The sequence below is a fragment of the Oscarella lobularis genome, chromosome 17 (assembly GCF_947507565.1).
Source record: "Oscarella lobularis chromosome 17, ooOscLobu1.1, whole genome shotgun sequence".
Classification (NCBI taxonomy): Eukaryota; Metazoa; Porifera; class Homoscleromorpha; order Homosclerophorida; family Oscarellidae; genus Oscarella; species Oscarella lobularis.
The window spans coordinates 433,610-451,024 of record NC_089191.1 but is presented as its reverse complement, the minus strand read 5'-3'; the positions used below and the strand labels follow the sequence as shown (position 1 = coordinate 451,024).

Below are 17,415 nucleotides of genomic sequence, written 5' to 3'. Positions count from 1 at the left end.
ACGTTGAAAAGCCCTGTTAGTAACACCAATCGTGATCAACAGTATCGTTACTCCATTTAGCAGAACATAAACTGACTTTACAGGGATTTTTTCAGGTTGACAGCAAGTCAAGGGAAACGTACGTACAGAGGGGAAGACATTCAAAAAATGAGACATTTGAACAATTTATAAGAATGTAATGAGATGAGGTGGCATTCTGAATACATGCTTCCGGTAATTGAAGGAGGGTTATTACTCCCACAGAAAGCACCACCATGGAAGTACGAGTCTTCGACTTGAGAAAGTGGTATTGGAGATGTTCTTCCCGGATGAATTCCCTTCATTTTGATAAAGGCCAAACCAGCTTTCTTTGTCAGCCATTGAATAAAGGTGTTCGAATTATTGACATCATCGCCAACACAATAAATTGAATTGGGAAAATTATTGATCGATTTTCCCGGTTGCTCGGCAAACGTATACGTTTGAGCAAACCTCTCAACGTCCTGCCATCTCTTTTTTACAACAGCGTCGTCTTCGTGTAGAAAAATTGGAATAAATTTCGTACCTGATTCGCTGTAGGCAATGCTAGAAAGCTGAACACTTTCTAGTTTCCAGCATCGCCCGTGCTCAGTCAGATACAGCATCCAAGTATGGTAACCGTCAGCAGAAGAACAACTTGAACCACTGCTTACAGCCAAAAGTTCAACACCTTTTTTGGCAGCATTTGGATTCAACTTTCGAAGCTTAGCAACCGCTGCTTCCCTTCTTCTTCCTGATTCATTTGGTAGAGTTAAAATTCCCGACCAAAATTGCAGAGAGTAGTGATAGAATATAAGCGTATTTTCGACAAGTCGGTCGGCTATTGCAATGAATGAGCGAGCTGTAAGGAAAGGAAATATTGATTAGTAAACGTTCATTCAACAACTGTTATGCTAAAGGTTCTTCCGCAACTTCGCAAGCAAATTTGACTTGCAAAGAAAAACAAGACGTTTCAAACATATAAATGGCTGCTACGCTACGTATCTGTAAGTCTTACTTTTTAGGTCCACACTAAAGGTTTTGCTCCAACTATTGTCGCTGTTGTAGAAATTGTCTGAATCGTCGGAATTGTCTGTGCTAAGAATGCCTGAGAACGCTTTTACGTTGTCGAATCCTCCAACTCTTGCCAGTACAGACCATCGTATAGGCCTTACTCTCGAATCCCCGTTTCCGTAGTAGTGGATTCTAATCTGATACGTTCCAGTTACAGCTTGAGAAGAATCTCGATCCGTTGTATTAATTATGTAATTTTCCGGACCATAACCGTTCGTATTGTCATAGTCAAGGTATCCAAACGTCCCGTCTCGGTGACTGTAGTACACGTGCTCTCCATTAGATGGTTCCAGAACGTGCAGATCAAGATCCGAAGATCCATCGTCCCACTCAAGTGTGATCCTCAGCACGTCTTCAGTGTGTCCGCTAGTGACAACTTGTTCCTTGTATGCCGCCCCACTGTAAAAACTCGACCTTAATTCGCTAGCACTTCGTTTCGTTATATTTGAGGGTTGATAACCAACAGCCAGAAAAACAATTTTGTACTCGCCTTCTTCCAAATCAATCAAGACTTTTGAAAATTCGCCGTTATTGCTGAAACTGGCCTGACCCTGACTAATTGTCAGTCCCTCTGAAAACTTCTTAATTGCAAAACAGAACAAAAACGACGGCGTGGAACCATTAGCAGAGACGGAAACGTTTCCTCGAATTGTAAGCGAATCATCGCTGATATTAGACGGAAAATAGTCAAAATGAATAACTAGGGTAAAATCATACCAGATCAACGAGAAAGCAATACATTATACTACACGAGAATTTTACCTGGAGACAATGCATCGCTTGCAAACTGTTCAAGTGCAAAATCGTACACGACTTCCATGTCATAGTGGGTGAGCTGAAAAGATTTGTGACTGTAAACGTAAAAACGATTGTATGCTCTATCGCCAAACTGAGAGAACTTGCCCGTCGATAAGTCATATTTCAGCTCTTTTGGAACAGGGCCATACTCTGGGTCATACACGTAGAAAGTGCCGTTGTCGTAGCCGTACACAAGTACAGCATGCCCAGGCCGGTACGCCCATCCATCGTAATAATAAAGAAAAAGCGGTTGAGGCGTGAGTGTTACGAATAACGAATGAATGAGTATTTCAGCTGTTTCTTGATCTGTCATATTTCTGACATCACGAGGAGCCTCAGAGCATCGGAGTTGCAGAGTGGTCAGCATACGATCAACTGTTTCATTAGTCCAATTACTCGACTGGGCATAGAGACTGCTTTTAGAATGTGCGAGGAAAAACCAACGAGCAAAAAGAGCCATTCCTGAAAACGTTGGCCAACTGTCGTGCGTACTGATCCATCCGTGTATACGAGGCCTGAAGCCCGTGTCAATGTTGCCAGCTTTAAGTGTCTCGATTTCGCTTTTCTCAACTGAAAGCAAAGCAACTTTTCCAAATGCCTTTGCATCAAACTCTAGTTTAGCGTTGTCAGTTTCTCCTGCAGGAGCTGATAATCCAGTTCCCTCGAGCGCTTCATTTTCTTCGTCGTAGAAGTACGGTAACAGAAGTCTTGATTTGTCTTGAGTGGGAACGAGAACAATTTTCAGGCTATCTTCAAAAACCTGCCCAAACAATTCAAAATTGCTGTGCACATCACTGGCCCTGGCAGTCATGTCAAGAATGCCAACAGATGAAACGTTGTCTCTTAGACCGCCAAAGCTGCCAGAACCATTGTAAAATGCAACTGACAAGGAAACGCCGTCCTGACCCAGTACACCATTAGGAGCGTCAATGGTAAGAGTGCCCAGTTGAGGAATGTCTGAAGAGAAATGTCCACCGCGTGGATCTACTTTTGCATCACTAATAAGAGGAACCGGATCGGCGGCCAAAGACAATGATATGGCGGGTCGAACTATTGTTGGAACGACCATTTCAATGCAGCCATTGTTGTCAGGTTTGGCCCCCGTACTGCTTTCATATCCTTGTTTACAGTGGCTGCAGTCTTCACCGTGAACGTTGAATTTCGGATCGCACCTGCACACGCCGTTATCCGGATTGCATGTTGAGTTCCATTCTGGGACGTGAAGTCCGAATCCAGAGCAGTCGCAAGTCGTGCAGTCCCCCCCAGTAGGAACTTTGTATTTTCCCGCCGGGCATTGCTGCAAACAATTGCAAGACGTCTCATTCCGTGAACGAATTTCGGAGCAATTGCACGAAACGCAAATTTCACCAGCCTTATATTGACGAGGCAAAGTGCACTTCGAATCCGATGAGGTCTGCTGTTGAAGGACAAGAACGGTAGTCACAGTAGCCGCTGTGACTACCAGAATGACCACAAATATTACAGCAACAAGCACCCAAACGCGAGTTTTCTTTGCTTTCTCGCCCATGGTCTCAATTGAGCCTGCGTAAACAGAGGTATCACATTCAATTTCAATACGTGAATGCAAGGTGTCGCGTACGTCACGCTTCTATTTTTGTCACGACTCCCACGAAATTGTTTCTACGCAATGCGCAAATAAGAGACATGATGATTTGGGCATAAATTCAGTGACGCGTGGTTGGATCGTCACGGTCACGTGAGTAATCCAATCATCTGCACGTCTGTTCGCTTTTCTACGAGATGTTTCGTTCGAACGTAAAGCCGTCGCCTATCGGCGTTGCTATCATCGTCTTCGTCCTCATCGGCGTCGTCTATCTGTACTTTCGGGGCCCCGCGCACGAGGCGAGTCATCCTCGCGGAACGATTCTCCTCAGCCAACTCCTCTCCGCCGCCATCGATCTCGCCGAACGCGGCGGACGCGTCGTCGCCGACGTTCGTCGCGGCGACGACGGCGTCAACGAACGCGTAAAGGGAATGACGGCGGAGGGAAAAGCGGAACTCGTAACGCGCGGCGACATGTTGTCGCATAGGGCAATCGTCAAAGGTCTTCTCAAAGCGTTCCCGGACGTGACGTACGTTTCCGAAGAACACGAAACGGAAAGAGAATTTGACGTCGAAGACCCGAATTTATTGCGACCGGAAATCGTTGCCATAGCAAAAAAGAGCTACAATTCCGTTCCCATATCTAAAGTTTCCGTGTGGATCGACCCACTCGACGCAACGCAGGAATATCAAGAAAATCTTCTCCAATATGTAACCGTTATGATTTGTATTGCCATCGGGGATCACCCAGTTGCAGCTGTTATACGTGAACCTGACTTTGGCAGTACAGGCGATTCGTCGCTGCCTGGAAAAACGACGTGGGTATGGATAGGACACGGCATGTCAGAGGGAATGGCGGACCTCATCAAGGAGACGAAGGAGACAATAAAGAAGAAGAGTGACGATAAAATGACGTTTATTGTTTCGAGATCGCACGCGGGTCCGGTGAAAGACGCGACGGCGAAGGCGTACGGCGAGAAGAAGACTGTCATCGTGCCCGCCGGGGGATCTGGACACAAAGTCCTGCAGGTAATTCGAGGAAAAGCTGACGCTTACGTACACGTGACGTGCATAAAAAAATGGGATATCTGTGCGGGGGATGCCATACTGCGAGCGGCTGGGGGAAAGATGACGACGTTGACGGGGAAGTCAATAAAGTATTCGCCTTCCACTGGTCCCTACAATGACGGTGGCATCTTGGCGGCGCTAGTGAATCAAGATAGCATAAAAAACGAGTTCAAGACGTTGGTAGAAAAAGAGGATTTCGAAGTGAAACCTTGCAATCGTGAAACATAGGCAGTTTCATACGTAATAGATGCCATTAACTTTATTGCACTTAGATTTGCCAGCCCGACACATAGCGGGGTATAGGTTAGGTACCAAATAAGAGTCATAAAAGTGAAGTACACACACAATACCAAAGAGTAGGAGAGTATTACTTATCAGCAGTTGAGAAGGCAGACAAATGTGCCTGCCTACAGTCAGTCAGCATAGCACCAGAAAGAGAAAGTCCAGCACGTGGACAGCACCACACAGAACGACAAACAAAAAGGCACAAACACATAACAGGCACACGCTTACGTAAAAGTAGAGGAAGAGTAATTGAAAATTAGACAACAGCTGTTCATTAGATGACGTCTCTTAAAAGCTTAATGATATATAGTAAGAACACGGCAACGCACATCAAGAGACAGGAGACGATTTACGTATCAATTGACCGGGTACGAATTTACCTTGATTCAAGGGCGGTCAATCTCATCAACAAAGATTCATTACGACGCTTTTCCATCTCCAGAAGGAGGCGCAATCGTTCCTCGTCGTTTCGCGCCTGCCACACGTAGTCGACGGCCTTCTTCAATATCACCACTTTCGGCGTCTTCTCATTGTCGCAAATGTCCGGCACGTGAAGACGAAGATTGTGAAAACTCGATTTGAGATCATTACGACGTTTTCTCTCGAGAACGTTGTGCGTGTTTCGCTTGAAATCGACCTCGTTGTCGTCGGATTCGTCCAAGAGAAGGCGCGACGACGACGACGCCGCCGCCGCCGAAGACGCCGCCGTGCGACGATTATTTTTATGATGATAATTGTAGTGATGATGCGAATAACTGTGTCGACGTTGTTGACCGCTACCGACGCTTCGACTCGTCGTCGTCGCTCGTCGCGCGACGCCGGACGGACTCGCCGGCGCCGACGAGATGCGCGGACGCTTCGCGGAAGGTGGAACGATTGGAGAAGATTCGATTTTGATGGTGGCGGTTTTCGGTTCGATAGGCGTAGGTGTAGGCGGCGTCATCGATGCCGTCGAACGCTGTTGCTGCTGCTGTCCCACGTGAGAAGGAGCCGGATACGCAGTGCGAACAATGGGCCGTTTTTTGGATCGATGGTGATGATGATGACGGGCATTGTGTTGCTGTTGGTGGTTGTGAGCGGAGGCGGCGACCGTCACGACGTCTATCTCTTCATCTAAAGAAGAGAGAAAGAGAATAATAAGAGAATGCATAGAGGGGAGAAATGTTGCGCGGGCGGAGACGGTACCGGAGCGTGCGAATTCACACGCTCCCGTGCAAAACATCTGTCTCGTTCGACGAGACAATGTCGTCTCGCGCGCCAGAAAAGAATTCTTCTTCTACTACGTACGTACCCGATTCCGAACTGCAACAGGCGGACGAAGGCGGCGTCGGAGCCGACACCGGCGGCGGAGGTGGCGGCACCACGGCGACCGGCATCGCCGATTTGAGCGGCACGGGAGCGGCGTAGTGCGAATGATCGACGAGCGGACGACAGGGCAAAACAGACGACGGACTAACGCAGTCGTACGACGAAAACACTTCGGATTCCTTAATCTGTTCGGCGACTCTTTCGCAATCCATCATCTTCTCGCCTTCGACAATGGAGGATTGAGTAGAGACAGAGGAGGACGATAGAACATTTCCTATAGGCTTCGTTCGCGAAATCGTCGTCGTTGTAATAGTCGACGTTTTCGACGAATCCGGCAGCGAACTGCCACCCCACATACAATCACGTATCAAAGCTCGATGTATTTCGATCGAAGTTATTCCCGTCGTTCCCGAAGTTAAATCCGCTTCCGCACTCGGCGATTCCGTATTCTTAACGAGACGCAATTTATCGTCGATCGACGGTATGAACGTTTGCAAGTGCTGGAGTCGCGACGGCGATCGGGGCGGCGTCGGCAGAAGTTCGAACTTCTTCCATATGTCCTCATCCGGAAACGTGACGTCGAGCGAAAAGGTCGTCGCGCCGTCGTCGAAATTGTCGTCGAACGGCCAAAAGTAGGGTTGATACGCGTGAAAATCGTCGTCGACTCGACTAGCGGCGGCGAGCATCGTTCCTGTGGATTGATCGATCGATGAAGCAATAGTCGCGCGTTACTCGACGGGGACGCCCTAATTTCTAATTAGTAGGCAAGAGGGGAGGACCGCGCCAATGGGGCCGGGTGGTAAAGGTCAAACAGCTCCGTCTCATTCGATGGAGAAATCGACTTTGCTTGCACGCAAAAACGGGGCTAGCGCGTCTGTCGATCGCGCGGGCAGAACGAAAGCGAAATTCGGCTCATTTTCGTAATAAAGAGACGGGTTTATTGACGAGCATCTGCCGCGCCGACGACATCACAACTCGCTTTTTCTCGACTTTTTCGATCTTTTGCGATCGTTTCGACGAGAATATCGAGCCCCCGCGACAAGGAAACGGCGTCCAAGGGACGATCGCGTCGAAAACGCCCCTCGATCTAATCGCTACAATGTCGCTAACCTCGATTTTGTCTTTGAAATCGTGCGCGAGGGTCTTCTTTGGGGGGTTCGCTTTCGGCGGTGCGGTCGCGGGGCACTTCTCTTCCGAGACGACAGACTACCGTTCGCGAAGAGGGCCCGCGGTAAAGAGAAGGAATCGGCGCTTGTCAAGTCGTTTCATACGACCTACTCGCTTGATCCCGCCCACGAATCGTTGAACGCGGGGGAACGGGAACCCATCGAACACGTATAAAAAAATTAGCCCGAGAGGGTTTCCGTTCCGCGACGGTGAGACCTGCATACCGATCACGTGGTTGCTACAGATAAGTGTCAGGTTTAGACGATGTCATTTCCTATTGTTAGCCCCTCCCACACGTTAAACCGGATCCACATGCGCCAGCCGGCTCTTCGTTTATCACCAAACAACGGAATCCCCATCCAAAAAACGAATACGCGTACGTCGTCGCGAGCAAATACGATTTCGTTTCGATGAAACTTGGGGCCTGATAACGTCCTCTGGCTGACTCACGCACACGCCTACGTTCCAACCATAGCGACGTAATACTACCTAATCGATACCACAATGTTTACTATACTACATCACTTTCTTAGCTCTAAGTCGAAGCCCCATCGAAGCAAACTCGATTGCCTTTTCGGCACAGCGCTAATCCTAACCCAATCGCCTAGGGAGCCTCCGGGTCTATTTGTGTACTACGATTCGAAAAATGCCTCTACGATGCCGCGTTCGCGTTCGCGCGTTCAATTCGTCAAAGAAACTTCCTTTTGGTCGATCGTTCGACGGGGGGAAAACGACTGTCGAACGCTTTCGGCTCGGATTCGGCATGCCGAGGGCGTGGTCTCGCGGTCATGAATGAAAATACGAACGGAAAGAAAGCGAGCCTCTAGGGCGCGTGCCTTGGCCGCAGCACCTTTAGCAGCGTTTTCTTTGTCGTTAGTGCTCGGGGGGGTCGTGCGTTTTTCCGCTTTCGGGATGTATGTCTAATGCCGCCAAACGCAAGTATGCGCGGCATGCGTCGATTTGAGTGACGAGTGCACGACCTTTTCGACTATCCCACGCGCGCACGCGTCAATGCGCGTAGGTACGGTTTGTGTTGTGAGTCGAGTACGCATAGTGGCCGAAATCGGAGACTGGCGGCGCGCGCAATTTATGTGTGAGTGCGGTGAAAGTGAAGGGTTTCTTCGTCTTACGGTAGTGCCAGTTCCAGTGTACAAAACGTTGTGCAGCCGCGCCCATTATTGGCCACTCCCACTGCTCTGCGCTCTGTCTCCTCAAAGGGGCCCTCTCTTTGGTTTACGTCGAAATAAGGAGTTTTGTTTGTTTCGGTAAGTAAGTAAAACGATTCAAGGGAGGCGTCTGAAAGCCAATTTTTCGCGCCCGGCGTTTGACTGCTCACCTTTCGGCCGTTATCCATAGCTCGATTGGGTAGATCTTCGATCGTCAGGCAGTCGCTGACGTCGTGGTCGGGTAAGATAAACGCCTAATGAACGCGGAGAAGAGAGGCATTGTAAACGAAAAACAACTTTGCCGCGCGCGGAGAACGGGACCTCTATTGAGTCTAGGATGCCCGTACGTACCATACAGGTAATTTCTATTTCAACAATAGCAAGACGCGGAAAGTGTGCCTAATAATAAGTTTATACGTGTGCGTTGTATTGTCGTCTGAGAGCGCATAGATAAAGGAAATTAAAGAGGGGAGATGCAAATTCTACCATGCTCAACTCAAGTTCACATCTTTCTGCTATATAAGTCCCAGTTCCCCTCAATACATTACTTGCTCTCTCCCTGAGCACTCATCACTACAGCAGCCATATCTCCTCTTTCGTCGATATCCATAGGCTCGTCCACTTTCTCTTTATCTGGCTTGTCCTTACCAGCGTCACTACAAACAAAGAAACCGAAAGAAACATGCACGCTTTTCTTATCATTCCATTGATCTTACCCTATTTCCATAGGGACCTCTTTTACCGTTTCATCTTCGCCTTCCTTTTCCTGAGCGTCTTTTATCTCCTTGTCTTCTCCTTTTGCCGGCTCATCTTGCTTTTCTGTTTCTTTTTCTTCTTCTTTCTCACCTCCCTCTTTCTCTTTGACCTCCTCTATCTCTTCATCTTCCTTCTTCTCGGGCTCCTTTTCCTCTTCCTTCCCCTTATCTCCCTCTATCTCTTTCTCAACGGAAGTAGAAATTGCTTCCTGTCCAGCGCCGTCATCGCCCTTTTCCTCTTCATTCTTCTTCCCAGCATCATCTGCTTCCCCCTCTTCAATAACCATTGCCTTCTCGTCAGAATCATCATCATCGTCCTTGTGGGCGTCGCCGTCAACTTTTTCCTTCTCGTTTTCTGCCGCCGGAGGTGGTGGTGGTGGTGGTGGTGGTGGTGGGGAGAGTGGGGGTGCACTTGCTGCAATTCCGTTAACGTGACCAGACGACGTCACATGACGTCGTTTCGAGGACCCGTCTCCCGTTTCTCCTTCGTCTTCGGAATCAGAAAATTCGCCGTCCTTTTGAACGTTTTTGTCGCGCTCTTTCACTAGTTAATCGAAGCCTGGTAAGAGACAAAGGGTGTCTAATACTAATTGTACTTGATATTCTAGTCTCCGGATCTCCCTCTTCTTGATCGCTGTCCTCTTGAATTGCATCCTCAGGAATGGCTTATCGCAAAAGAAAACCACGTCTTTTTTTAAAAGTTTTATAACAACAGTATCGCGTACCCTGCATTTGCACTCCCGGAGCATGAGGAATCAACCTCAGATTTTCAAAAAGACGAGCTCTAATAGAATCAATTTTACGCATCTACTTACTTACGCATCATCAACACGCTTCTCTCACTTTATCTTGTCTAAATATTCAGACGTGTTCTGATTGGTCATATTCGACGGACTAATGTGCAATTTAAAATCCGGACCAAAGTATTCAAAATAATCATTGTAGGGCAATTCTAACAAAAGCAAGCATTCCTTATAAATCCCCCATCCCCCCACAGCACTTCTCACCATTGGCTATTTCCTGACCAAGCGCCTTTGCCGTCTCGTAAGTCCAACAACGAGCCACATTTCGAATCGTGTAGCCGCCTCCGCCAAGAAGCAATAGAGGCAAATCAAAGCTCTTCACAAACTCCACGCACTGAGCGTGTCCTAGAGATAAAGAAACGCATCTCTTTAGACTTATTATACCTTCCTCTGGTGTCCTCCCTCACCTTTTAATGACAAATTGAAGCAGCCTAATCGATCTCCAGCCAACGAATCGGCGCCACATTGAAGAACGACGGCACTTGGCTGATACATTTCCATCACCTTGGCTACAACCTATATATAGAAAATGATTGGTAATAATATGATTCGTTTTTTTTCTTATCTATTTACTGGACGGAAAATCTGCTCGTAGCTCTCGTCATCAATCCCGTCTCTGAGTGGGAAATTGACGGCATAGTATTTTCCCTTTCCTGCTCCAACATCCTGTGTAGAATGTATAGTGCAACAACTAGGTATTATATATCATTGGATTCTCACTCTAAGATCTCCTGTTCCAGGAAAATATTCGCCGTATTTGTGAAAGGAAACGGTCATAACGCGATCCGTTGTATAGAAAGCCTCTTCCACACCGTCACCATGGTGAATATCAATATCGATGTAGAGAACTCGCTGATGATATCTTAGAAAGAAAATAATTAAATAAATTGATACGTGGGGATATTAATCTTACTTGAGTAGCTCCAATATTGAAAGGACAATGTCATTGACGTAGCAGAAGCCAGATGCTTCCGACTTTTTGGCATGATGAAGTCCACCTGACCAATTGATAGCAATGTCCGTCTGCTGCTTATTCAATTTGACGGCTCCAGCTTCAGATAAATACCAATAATAAAATACTATATAAGGCTTTTTAGACAGACCTATAGATCCGCCCGTGGAGAGTTGACAGAACTCGTAGAGACCGTCAAAAACGGGGCAGTCTTCCCCAACGTTGACTGTAAAGAAACAATGGAGCAGACGTGAGGGAGACGTTTTCATACTCACATCTCTGCATTTGTTTCTGGTAATCGGACATATTATCAGGTCGAATGCTTCGAAGGAATTTGATGTAGTCGTCGGAGTGATATCGCGTCATTTCGTCCACAGCTGCCTTGTGAGGGCGCTAGAACGACGTATAACCATGTTCTCTTTGCTGTTTCTTTCTCTTACGTATATTTCCATTTTTCTGTAGAGACCGTAGTTGAGAAGGAGATTGTGCGTCATTCGAATGCGATGCGGCTTCATCGGGTGTCCTTGGCCATAATAATAGTTTCCCACGTCCCCTGCGAAGAAATCGTTGCGACTTTTCGACGCGATGTGGCGCGAGAGGCCCCAAAGGGAGCCCCGCTCGAGGATTTTTACAGACGCGCGTGTCGTACCGTCAAAATAGTAGCAGACGCGTTTTTTCGACGAAGAGCTCATGATCGACGGCGGAACAAGAGCCAAAAAAAGTGAAGCACCTGCCCGGATGCGAGATTCCCCGTACGATTCTCCGACAGATAAATAAATTCGCTACATTGAAAAAAAAACACTTTCTTTGTAAAAAGTACTCAATTAGGTTTTAGTACGTACCAATTCAACGCGAAAAATGGCGAACACGTGCAGGTCACAGCAACCCTATAGCGCACGTTATGCAAATTCTGACCGTCGCGAAGAATTCGTTGAAAATCGTACGAATGGCTACATCTAAACCGATCATCGTCTTCGTTCTGGGCAACCCGGGCGCCGGAAAAGGCACGCAGTGCAGTCGCATGGTAGAAAAGTACGGTTTCGTGCACCTTTCCGCCGGCGATCTCCTCCGAGCCGAAAGACGAAGCGGATCGGCGCACGGCGAGCTAATCGAGAGTCACATACGAGAAGGAAAGATCGTTCCGGTCGAAATCACGATCAGCCTGATCGAAAAAGCGATGGAGAAAGCGTCGGAAGGAGCGAAAAGTCCGCGAAAGTTTCTCGTCGACGGTTTTCCGCGCAACGCGGACAATCTCGACGGTTGGGAACGACGAATGAAGGAGACGACCGACGTTCGGGCCGTTCTCTACTTCGAAACGTCCGAAGACGTGTGCTGGGAGCGCGTGAAGAAGCGAAGCGAAGCGGAAGGACGATCGGACGACAATCGCGACTCGTTTCTCAAGCGACTCAAGACGCACGTTAACGATACGCTGCCTATTGTGCGAAAGTACGAAGAACTCGGTCTCGTGAGACGATTATCGGGCGAATCGTCGCCGGACGACGTCTTTCGCGAAGTTCAGAAGCACATAGACGAATTGTGTTGATTTTGAATGAATGAAATGAACGAGTGCGCTTCTGAATGAATGAATGAAATAAAGTGTTGTAGGAAAATTAGGCGTGGTTGGCCTTGTCACGTGGTCTTTTTCACGCACACTCCAGATTCATTCGATCGTCTAACTGACTAATAAAATACATACAAACAGCAAACGTGAGGGAAAGGGAGAGAGATACATCGTCAATCAGGTGCGGGTGACACTAAAGCTGGCATTCCTACTCTGTATGATAGCGCAAATGATGCCAAAGAGGCCAATTGCACTGGCAAATATCTCAACAATCAGAATCTTGACAAATAGGTCCGGATTTTGAGCGTCGGCGAGAGCAGCACCACTGGTGAAGAAAGACTAATGAGGAGGCAAGAAAACGAGTGTTCCTGCTGCTAGATACCTTCCTACAACACCAACTGCTATGCCACACGCCAAATTGGCAAAACCCGTCGTTAAGCCCGCTCCAAATATGGCATATCCTATAAAATAATTGTAAGATATATCAAGTACAGAGAACTTGAGTATTTGACTGACCTGAAAAATGGACATTAACGTAGTTGATTGATCCAGGCAAAGTGAGGCTCGTATCATAGTTCTAATCCAATCACCAATATCATACGCGATTTCTGAGTGAGGGCATCTAACGTACAGAAACTTTCTGACTCAGAATAATGGCTATGATAATTCCATAGATGGCCACAGCTTCACAAAAGATGATGCTGAAATAGAACAAAATAAAGGTTGACTCAAAAAAGGAGACAGAGAACATTCGACCTGATTAGATTCCGAGTTCGAATTCTAGGCGCGTGAACACCCCCACCAAGAATACTAGCCCCAGTTGTCAAAATTCCCCTAAAGAAAAGCAAACCATTCATAGGCATAATAAGGGACACCGAATTTCAAAGTGACTGTTACTCATAAACAGTCTTACCAAGCCGCTCCCATTACTGAAAAGGAAATAGCGATGCCCAGGCCCAAGTCGGCCCACAGGTGAGGTGTTATTGATTCTAGAAACCTGAATAGGTAAGGAGAAGAGGACATGATCTAGAAGAGAGCGCGTGTGCTATGCCTTTGTGCTTACCAGGCGAAGTCGATGCGATAGCCTTGGTCTGTCAAGGTGTAGTAGAGTGCTGCGCGCAAGAGAGAAAAGGGGGCCCCCCTCCGTGAGACGTTGTCGTTTTTTACGAGTTGGTCTGCACCTACCGACGCAGAGAACGACGAAGAGGCTCGTCGAGTAGACGATGCCGTGAAGATAGTCGCACAAACCCATCTTCGCAAGAGGCGATGACGATGGAGTCACGAGGGTAAAGAACGCCCACGTTCCCGTATAAAAATATTTCGTATTTCTACTGAGAAAACGCTTTTGCATTTTGTAATACATCAATATTGTTTTTTTGTTTGTTTGAAATCTTTAATGCGACCCGGTGATGCTGAGTAAAACAGTAAGTGCGCGCGTATATTGACACTGCCTCAGACAGATCTCTCGGCTTCTGTTTCATCTTCGAGCCACAGAAGAACCGCTTATTTACTTTCCAAAGGCGATATTTATTTATCTTCCCAACTGCAAAGGACGCCGAAATTCAAACAGAACGCGCGCTACCTTGTGGAACGCGACCGGAGACGCGAAGGCGCCCCACACAACTAAAATGGGTAAAGGAGTCTTTGTCCTTGCGCGACGTAATGCGAACGATCTCTCCAGCAAGCGATCCCCTAATCGAGAACGTGGACAAAATTAGCACGGTGCTCAAAGCCGTACTCGCGGGGCTCGACGAACGCAAAAAGGAGATAACGAAGCAGGAGAGCGAGAGCCTGCAAAACATCGAAGCCGTTCGCCTGCGCAGTCTCGCCGAAGTTGATCGCGCCAAGGCGTCGTGGCGCGAAACGATGAGCGCAGAATCGGAACGCCTCGAGCGCGAAAAGACCCGAATAGCCGACGAAACGGGCGTAATGGAACGCGTTCACAAGTTCCAATCGAATCGCGTCCGATTGGACGTCGGCGGAATGAAATTCACGACGTCCCTAACGACTCTCACGAGCGATCCGACGTCCATGCTGGCGATCATGTTCAGCGGTCGTCATCGCCTCGTCCGGGATCGCGATGACGTAGGAAAAGATGACGTCGACGGCGTGTATTTTATTGATCGCGATGGAACCCATTTTCGTCACGTGCTCAATTACCTACGCGACGGAGGCGGGGCTAAAGACGGCGGATGCCTGCCGCGCAACGAGCAGGCGCTACGCGAACTCCTCGTAGAGGCGGAGTTCTATCAGCTTACTGGCCTGCAGCGCTTGATACGCGATGCGATACTACCCGTCATGGGCTTTGTATCGCAAGCAGAAATCAATGCTTGCTTGGCTGACTACGACCGTTCCGCGTGCAAGCGTTTCGTCGCTGACGGAAGCGGCTCGCACACCATGCTCTGGGCGTATCGCTACACCAAAGTTCCCGTACGCGTCGAGTTCGTGCGCGCGCCCACGCGCGGGCTCGACCTTCGGGAAGTACACTTTACCTCCGATTGTTCGTTTCGCGGTGCCGTTCTGCGCAATTCCGACTTCAGCTACTGTTTCTTTGACGCGCGCGTTGATTTCTCTTATGCCGATTTGCGTGACTGCACGTTCTGGGCGTGTGCGGGTTTGATTTCCGGCAATGCGAATTTTACTGGGGCGCTGCTCGACGGCGTGCGATTCTCTGAAGGGGTCGAGAGCCAACTCACACTCTGAGAAGAAAAAAAGAATTTTTAAATTTAAAGCTAGCATCAAATATATTGAATTTGGTCTACTTGTTGTCACGTGTTTATAGACCTAACTTTTTGCTGATGCATTACGTTTTTGGTGTTGTACTGTATGCGCGACATGCATAATAATAATAATCTCACGTGTGATAGAGAAGGCGTGTCGATTGCTTTGCTTTGCCCTCCATGGTGACCTGGGCGAGATGTCGACGTCGATTGCGATGGCCCACGCTCGTCGTATTTCTCCTATTCTCTCTCCTAGGCGGTTATATGTTTGCAAACGTCCTCTACAAGACGCCAGTGGTAAACCAAAGACTAAAGCCTGAGCACTTTGACAGTGGCACCCGTGGCATCTATCAGAAGGCTGCAGAGTCATTAGCTATTGCTAATGATACTGCTCCCACTAAAACAACCGTATACGAGATACCTGAATTCTCTCTGGAGTCTCTGCTCTGTGTACTGCGTACTGGAATCAAACAGGCCGGCGAAGAGATACGAATCATCAAACAAACAATTGGCGAAAACGAGCAGGGAGACGTGAGCGTTAAAGCGTCTTTGAGTCGTATTGTGGGCGTTCTCAAACGATTCTGGCCAAACGTCGCCGTTTCAGACGTAAGAGGACGCGTACTGGACGGAATAGCACCAATCCGAGCCAAAGACTCTGGAATGAAGGACTTGACCTCGTGCAAAGTCGAAGACGCTGCAACAATGAACAAAGACATTGAAATTATTCTTAATCCAATTGATTCAATACCCCAACTGATATCGAATTCGCTTCACCACGTCACGACGTCCGCGTGCATTCTGTACAAGTCTCATCCGGCGGCTGGAATCATCTATCAGCCGTTTTTGAGGCGAAGCATTTGGGGCGCGATTGGACGAAAGGAGCGCGCTGAGGAAATTTCGCTGCGACGCGGAGCGCCGGCGTACGGAGCCGCCGCAAATCACGTCGATGAAGCGAAGAAACGTGTTGGATCGAGCGCCGTTTCTCCCGTCGAGGGAGGCGACGATTATGCTGTGCTGACGTTGCTGACGAATCCGAGCGTAGTGAAAAGCGAAGAGGGTTTGTTTTCTGAATTTTTCAGCTATCGAAAGACTGGCGTCACTAGTTTGTGCGCCGGAGACGCTATCGTTCGATCGGTCGGCGGGGAAATCGTCGATTTGCGACACAAACCGATTTCGTATGCGGAGAAAACGTCGACTGTCGATGGATACCTTATAAAAGTAGATGCACTAAAGAAGAAACCTATTAATTAAGAGTAGGTACATCTTAGCCCGAGTATTGTGACTAGAGGTTTCTAGTTCTAATAACACATCGATCGTCCATCAAATACATAAAATCTTCAGACCATTACAAGAAAAAGGACTCGATGAAAACAATGAAGGCGCGAGGATTCTGCGATCCTCTCCTAATCAATTCTGTTAGTGAAGAGCTCTTCGACGACCGACGAATCGGCGAGAGTCGAAACGTCGCCCATGTTTCGGTCGTTCTGCGCCACTTTGCGCAATATGCGTCGCATGATCTTACCGGAGCGTGTCTTGGGCAAAGCGGGGGCATTTTGAACGACGTCGGGGGTGGCAAAGGGACCGATTTTCTCTCGAACTAGGGAATTTCGTATGCAGGTATTGGGCCAAACCACTAACGTACCTTTTAGCTTCAATTCTTTTATGACTGTCTCGTCGAAAACAGCTCCCTAAGTATATTTCTATAGACAACTAATAATATTGATGCCATCTACCTGTTTCAGAGTGACGAAACAGTACATTGACTCCGTTTTCACCTCATGCGGTCTACCTACCTAAAGGATGACGTCAATTCTTCTGCTATCTCTTACTCTATTTCTTTCCCCCTACCACAGCAGCTTCAACTACGCTTGGATGCTCGACTAGTGCGCTTTCCACTTCAGCAGTACCAATGCGATGACCAGACACATTGATCACGTCGTCGGCACGACCAGTGATCCAGTAATAGCCGTCCCTATCTCTAAACGCTCCTACGTACGTATCCAAAAGTCAATCTCGGAAACCACGTACGATTTTATTTACCGTCTCCTGTAAAATAGTATCCCTTGAAGAGATCGAAGTAGGTGCTTTCAAAGCGATCGTGATCGCCGTAGACCGTTCTCATAATGCCAGGCCACGGTTTCTTTAGACACTGCGCCCACCCACGAAGTTTTATATAGAAATGCAGTGCCGTTCAAATG

At 48.0% G+C, this 17,415-nt stretch overlaps 9 protein-coding genes across 9 annotated transcripts in view; 4 read left to right on the top strand and 5 right to left on the bottom strand.

Annotated features, from left to right (window-relative positions):
• Positions 1–32: 32 nt before the first annotated feature.
• On the bottom strand, positions 33–3,823 carry LOC136197371 (uncharacterized). The gene is made up of 4 exons (XM_065987116.1): positions 3,470–3,823; positions 1,834–3,411; positions 1,016–1,771; positions 33–859 (listed from the first exon to the last, which is right to left on the bottom strand). Exons 2-4 carry the CDS (start codon positions 3,395–3,397, stop codon positions 141–143), a joined length of 3,039 nt encoding a protein of 1,012 aa, XP_065843188.1. The 5' UTR covers positions 3,398–3,411; positions 3,470–3,823; the 3' UTR covers positions 33–140.
• LOC136197375 (inositol monophosphatase 3-like) lies at positions 3,564–8,853 on the top strand. The gene has a single exon (XM_065987121.1). The coding sequence runs from the start codon at positions 3,631–3,633 to the stop codon at positions 4,726–4,728; it is 1,098 nt and encodes a 365-aa protein (XP_065843193.1). The 5' UTR covers positions 3,564–3,630; the 3' UTR covers positions 4,729–8,853.
• Positions 4,745–7,365, bottom strand: LOC136197373 (transcriptional regulator Myc-B-like). The gene is made up of 3 exons (XM_065987119.1): positions 7,204–7,365; positions 6,077–6,784; positions 4,745–5,898 (listed from the first exon to the last, which is right to left on the bottom strand). Exons 2-3 carry the CDS (start codon positions 6,777–6,779, stop codon positions 5,162–5,164), a joined length of 1,440 nt encoding a protein of 479 aa, XP_065843191.1. The 5' UTR covers positions 6,780–6,784; positions 7,204–7,365; the 3' UTR covers positions 4,745–5,161.
• On the bottom strand, positions 8,833–11,643 carry LOC136197374 (histone deacetylase 1-like). Its single transcript, XM_065987120.1, has 14 exons — positions 11,586–11,643; positions 11,377–11,489; positions 11,212–11,329; positions 11,088–11,162; positions 10,898–11,036; positions 10,705–10,846; positions 10,558–10,650; positions 10,392–10,500; positions 10,189–10,329; positions 10,025–10,133; positions 9,907–9,965; positions 9,778–9,846; positions 9,143–9,725; positions 8,833–9,082 (listed from the first exon to the last, which is right to left on the bottom strand). The coding sequence occupies exons 1-14, from the start codon at positions 11,626–11,628 to the stop codon at positions 8,971–8,973; spliced, it is 1,905 nt and encodes a 634-aa protein (XP_065843192.1). The 5' UTR covers positions 11,629–11,643; the 3' UTR covers positions 8,833–8,970.
• A 196-nt stretch (positions 11,644–11,839) lies between these two features.
• On the top strand, positions 11,840–12,579 carry LOC136197379 (UMP-CMP kinase-like). The gene has a single exon (XM_065987125.1). It carries the CDS (start codon positions 11,883–11,885, stop codon positions 12,477–12,479), a length of 597 nt encoding a protein of 198 aa, XP_065843197.1. The 5' UTR covers positions 11,840–11,882; the 3' UTR covers positions 12,480–12,579.
• A 16-nt stretch (positions 12,580–12,595) lies between these two features.
• Positions 12,596–13,793, bottom strand: LOC136197378 (V-type proton ATPase 21 kDa proteolipid subunit c''-like). Its single transcript, XM_065987124.1, has 8 exons — positions 13,683–13,793; positions 13,561–13,609; positions 13,411–13,494; positions 13,254–13,331; positions 13,129–13,198; positions 13,014–13,074; positions 12,880–12,958; positions 12,596–12,822 (listed from the first exon to the last, which is right to left on the bottom strand). Exons 1-8 carry the CDS (start codon positions 13,747–13,749, stop codon positions 12,675–12,677), a joined length of 636 nt encoding a protein of 211 aa, XP_065843196.1. The 5' UTR covers positions 13,750–13,793; the 3' UTR covers positions 12,596–12,674.
• A 292-nt stretch (positions 13,794–14,085) lies between these two features.
• Positions 14,086–15,368, top strand: LOC136197377 (uncharacterized). The gene is made up of 2 exons (XM_065987123.1): positions 14,086–14,129; positions 14,179–15,368. Exons 1-2 carry the CDS (start codon positions 14,126–14,128, stop codon positions 15,198–15,200), a joined length of 1,026 nt encoding a protein of 341 aa, XP_065843195.1. The 5' UTR covers positions 14,086–14,125; the 3' UTR covers positions 15,201–15,368.
• LOC136197376 (inositol monophosphatase 3-like) lies at positions 15,368–16,554 on the top strand. Its single transcript, XM_065987122.1, has one exon. The coding sequence runs from the start codon at positions 15,398–15,400 to the stop codon at positions 16,466–16,468; it is 1,071 nt and encodes a 356-aa protein (XP_065843194.1). The 5' UTR covers positions 15,368–15,397; the 3' UTR covers positions 16,469–16,554.
• LOC136197372 (acetyl-coenzyme A synthetase, cytoplasmic-like) overlaps positions 16,476–17,415 on the bottom strand; it is a gene marked incomplete in the record, with an annotated part of 1,972 nt that continues 1,032 nt past the window's right edge. Inside the window, 5 exon segments of the mRNA XM_065987117.1 lie at positions 16,476–16,814; positions 16,860–16,905; positions 16,951–17,010; positions 17,066–17,205; positions 17,258–17,366. Coding sequence (XP_065843189.1) covers positions 16,621–16,814; positions 16,860–16,905; positions 16,951–17,010; positions 17,066–17,205; positions 17,258–17,366 — 549 coding nt within the window.

What these genes read in the sequence shown, in the direction of transcription:
- LOC136197376 (XM_065987122.1), top strand. Translation starts at nt 15,398, where the DNA reads ATGGTGACCTGGGCGAGATGTCGACGTCGATTGCGATGGCCCACGCTC.
- LOC136197378 (XM_065987124.1), bottom strand. Translation starts at nt 13,749, where the DNA reads ATGGGTTTGTGCGACTATCTTCACGGCATCGTCTACTCGACGAGCCTC. An exon ending in CTTCGTCGTTCTCTGCGTCG is followed by an intron (nt 13,610 to 13,682) that starts GTAGGTGCAGAC and finishes TCTTGCGCGCAG; the next exon opens with CACTCTACTACACCTTGACA. An exon ending in CGAACTCGGAATCTAATCAG is followed by an intron (nt 13,199 to 13,253) that starts GTCGAATGTTCT and finishes GTTCTATTTCAG; the next exon opens with CATCATCTTTTGTGAAGCTG.
- LOC136197374 (XM_065987120.1), bottom strand. Translation starts at nt 11,628, where the DNA reads ATGAGCTCTTCGTCGAAAAAACGCGTCTGCTACTATTTTGACG. An exon ending in CTCCACGGGCGGATCTATAG is followed by an intron (nt 11,037 to 11,087) that starts GTCTGTCTAAAA and finishes ATTTATCTGAAG; the next exon opens with CTGGAGCCGTCAAATTGAAT. An exon ending in TCCGGAGACTAGAATATCAA is followed by an intron (nt 9,726 to 9,777) that starts GTACAATTAGTA and finishes TCGATTAACTAG; the next exon opens with TGAAAGAGCGCGACAAAAAC.
- LOC136197375 (XM_065987121.1), top strand. Translation starts at nt 3,631, where the DNA reads ATGTTTCGTTCGAACGTAAAGCCGTCGCCTATCGGCGTTGCTATCATC.
- LOC136197371 (XM_065987116.1), bottom strand. Translation starts at nt 3,397, where the DNA reads ATGGGCGAGAAAGCAAAGAAAACTCGCGTTTGGGTGCTTGTTGCTGTA. An exon ending in AAGCGATGCATTGTCTCCAG is followed by an intron (nt 1,772 to 1,833) that starts GTAAAATTCTCG and finishes ATTTTACCCTAG; the next exon opens with TTATTCATTTTGACTATTTT. An exon ending in CTTTAGTGTGGACCTAAAAA is followed by an intron (nt 860 to 1,015) that starts GTAAGACTTACA and finishes CTTTCCTTACAG; the next exon opens with CTCGCTCATTCATTGCAATA.
- LOC136197373 (XM_065987119.1), bottom strand. Translation starts at nt 6,779, where the DNA reads ATGCTCGCCGCCGCTAGTCGAGTCGACGACGATTTTCACGCGTATCAA. An exon ending in CTGTTGCAGTTCGGAATCGG is followed by an intron (nt 5,899 to 6,076) that starts GTACGTACGTAG and finishes TCTCTTCTTTAG; the next exon opens with ATGAAGAGATAGACGTCGTG.
- LOC136197379 (XM_065987125.1), top strand. Translation starts at nt 11,883, where the DNA reads ATGGCTACATCTAAACCGATCATCGTCTTCGTTCTGGGCAACCCGGGC.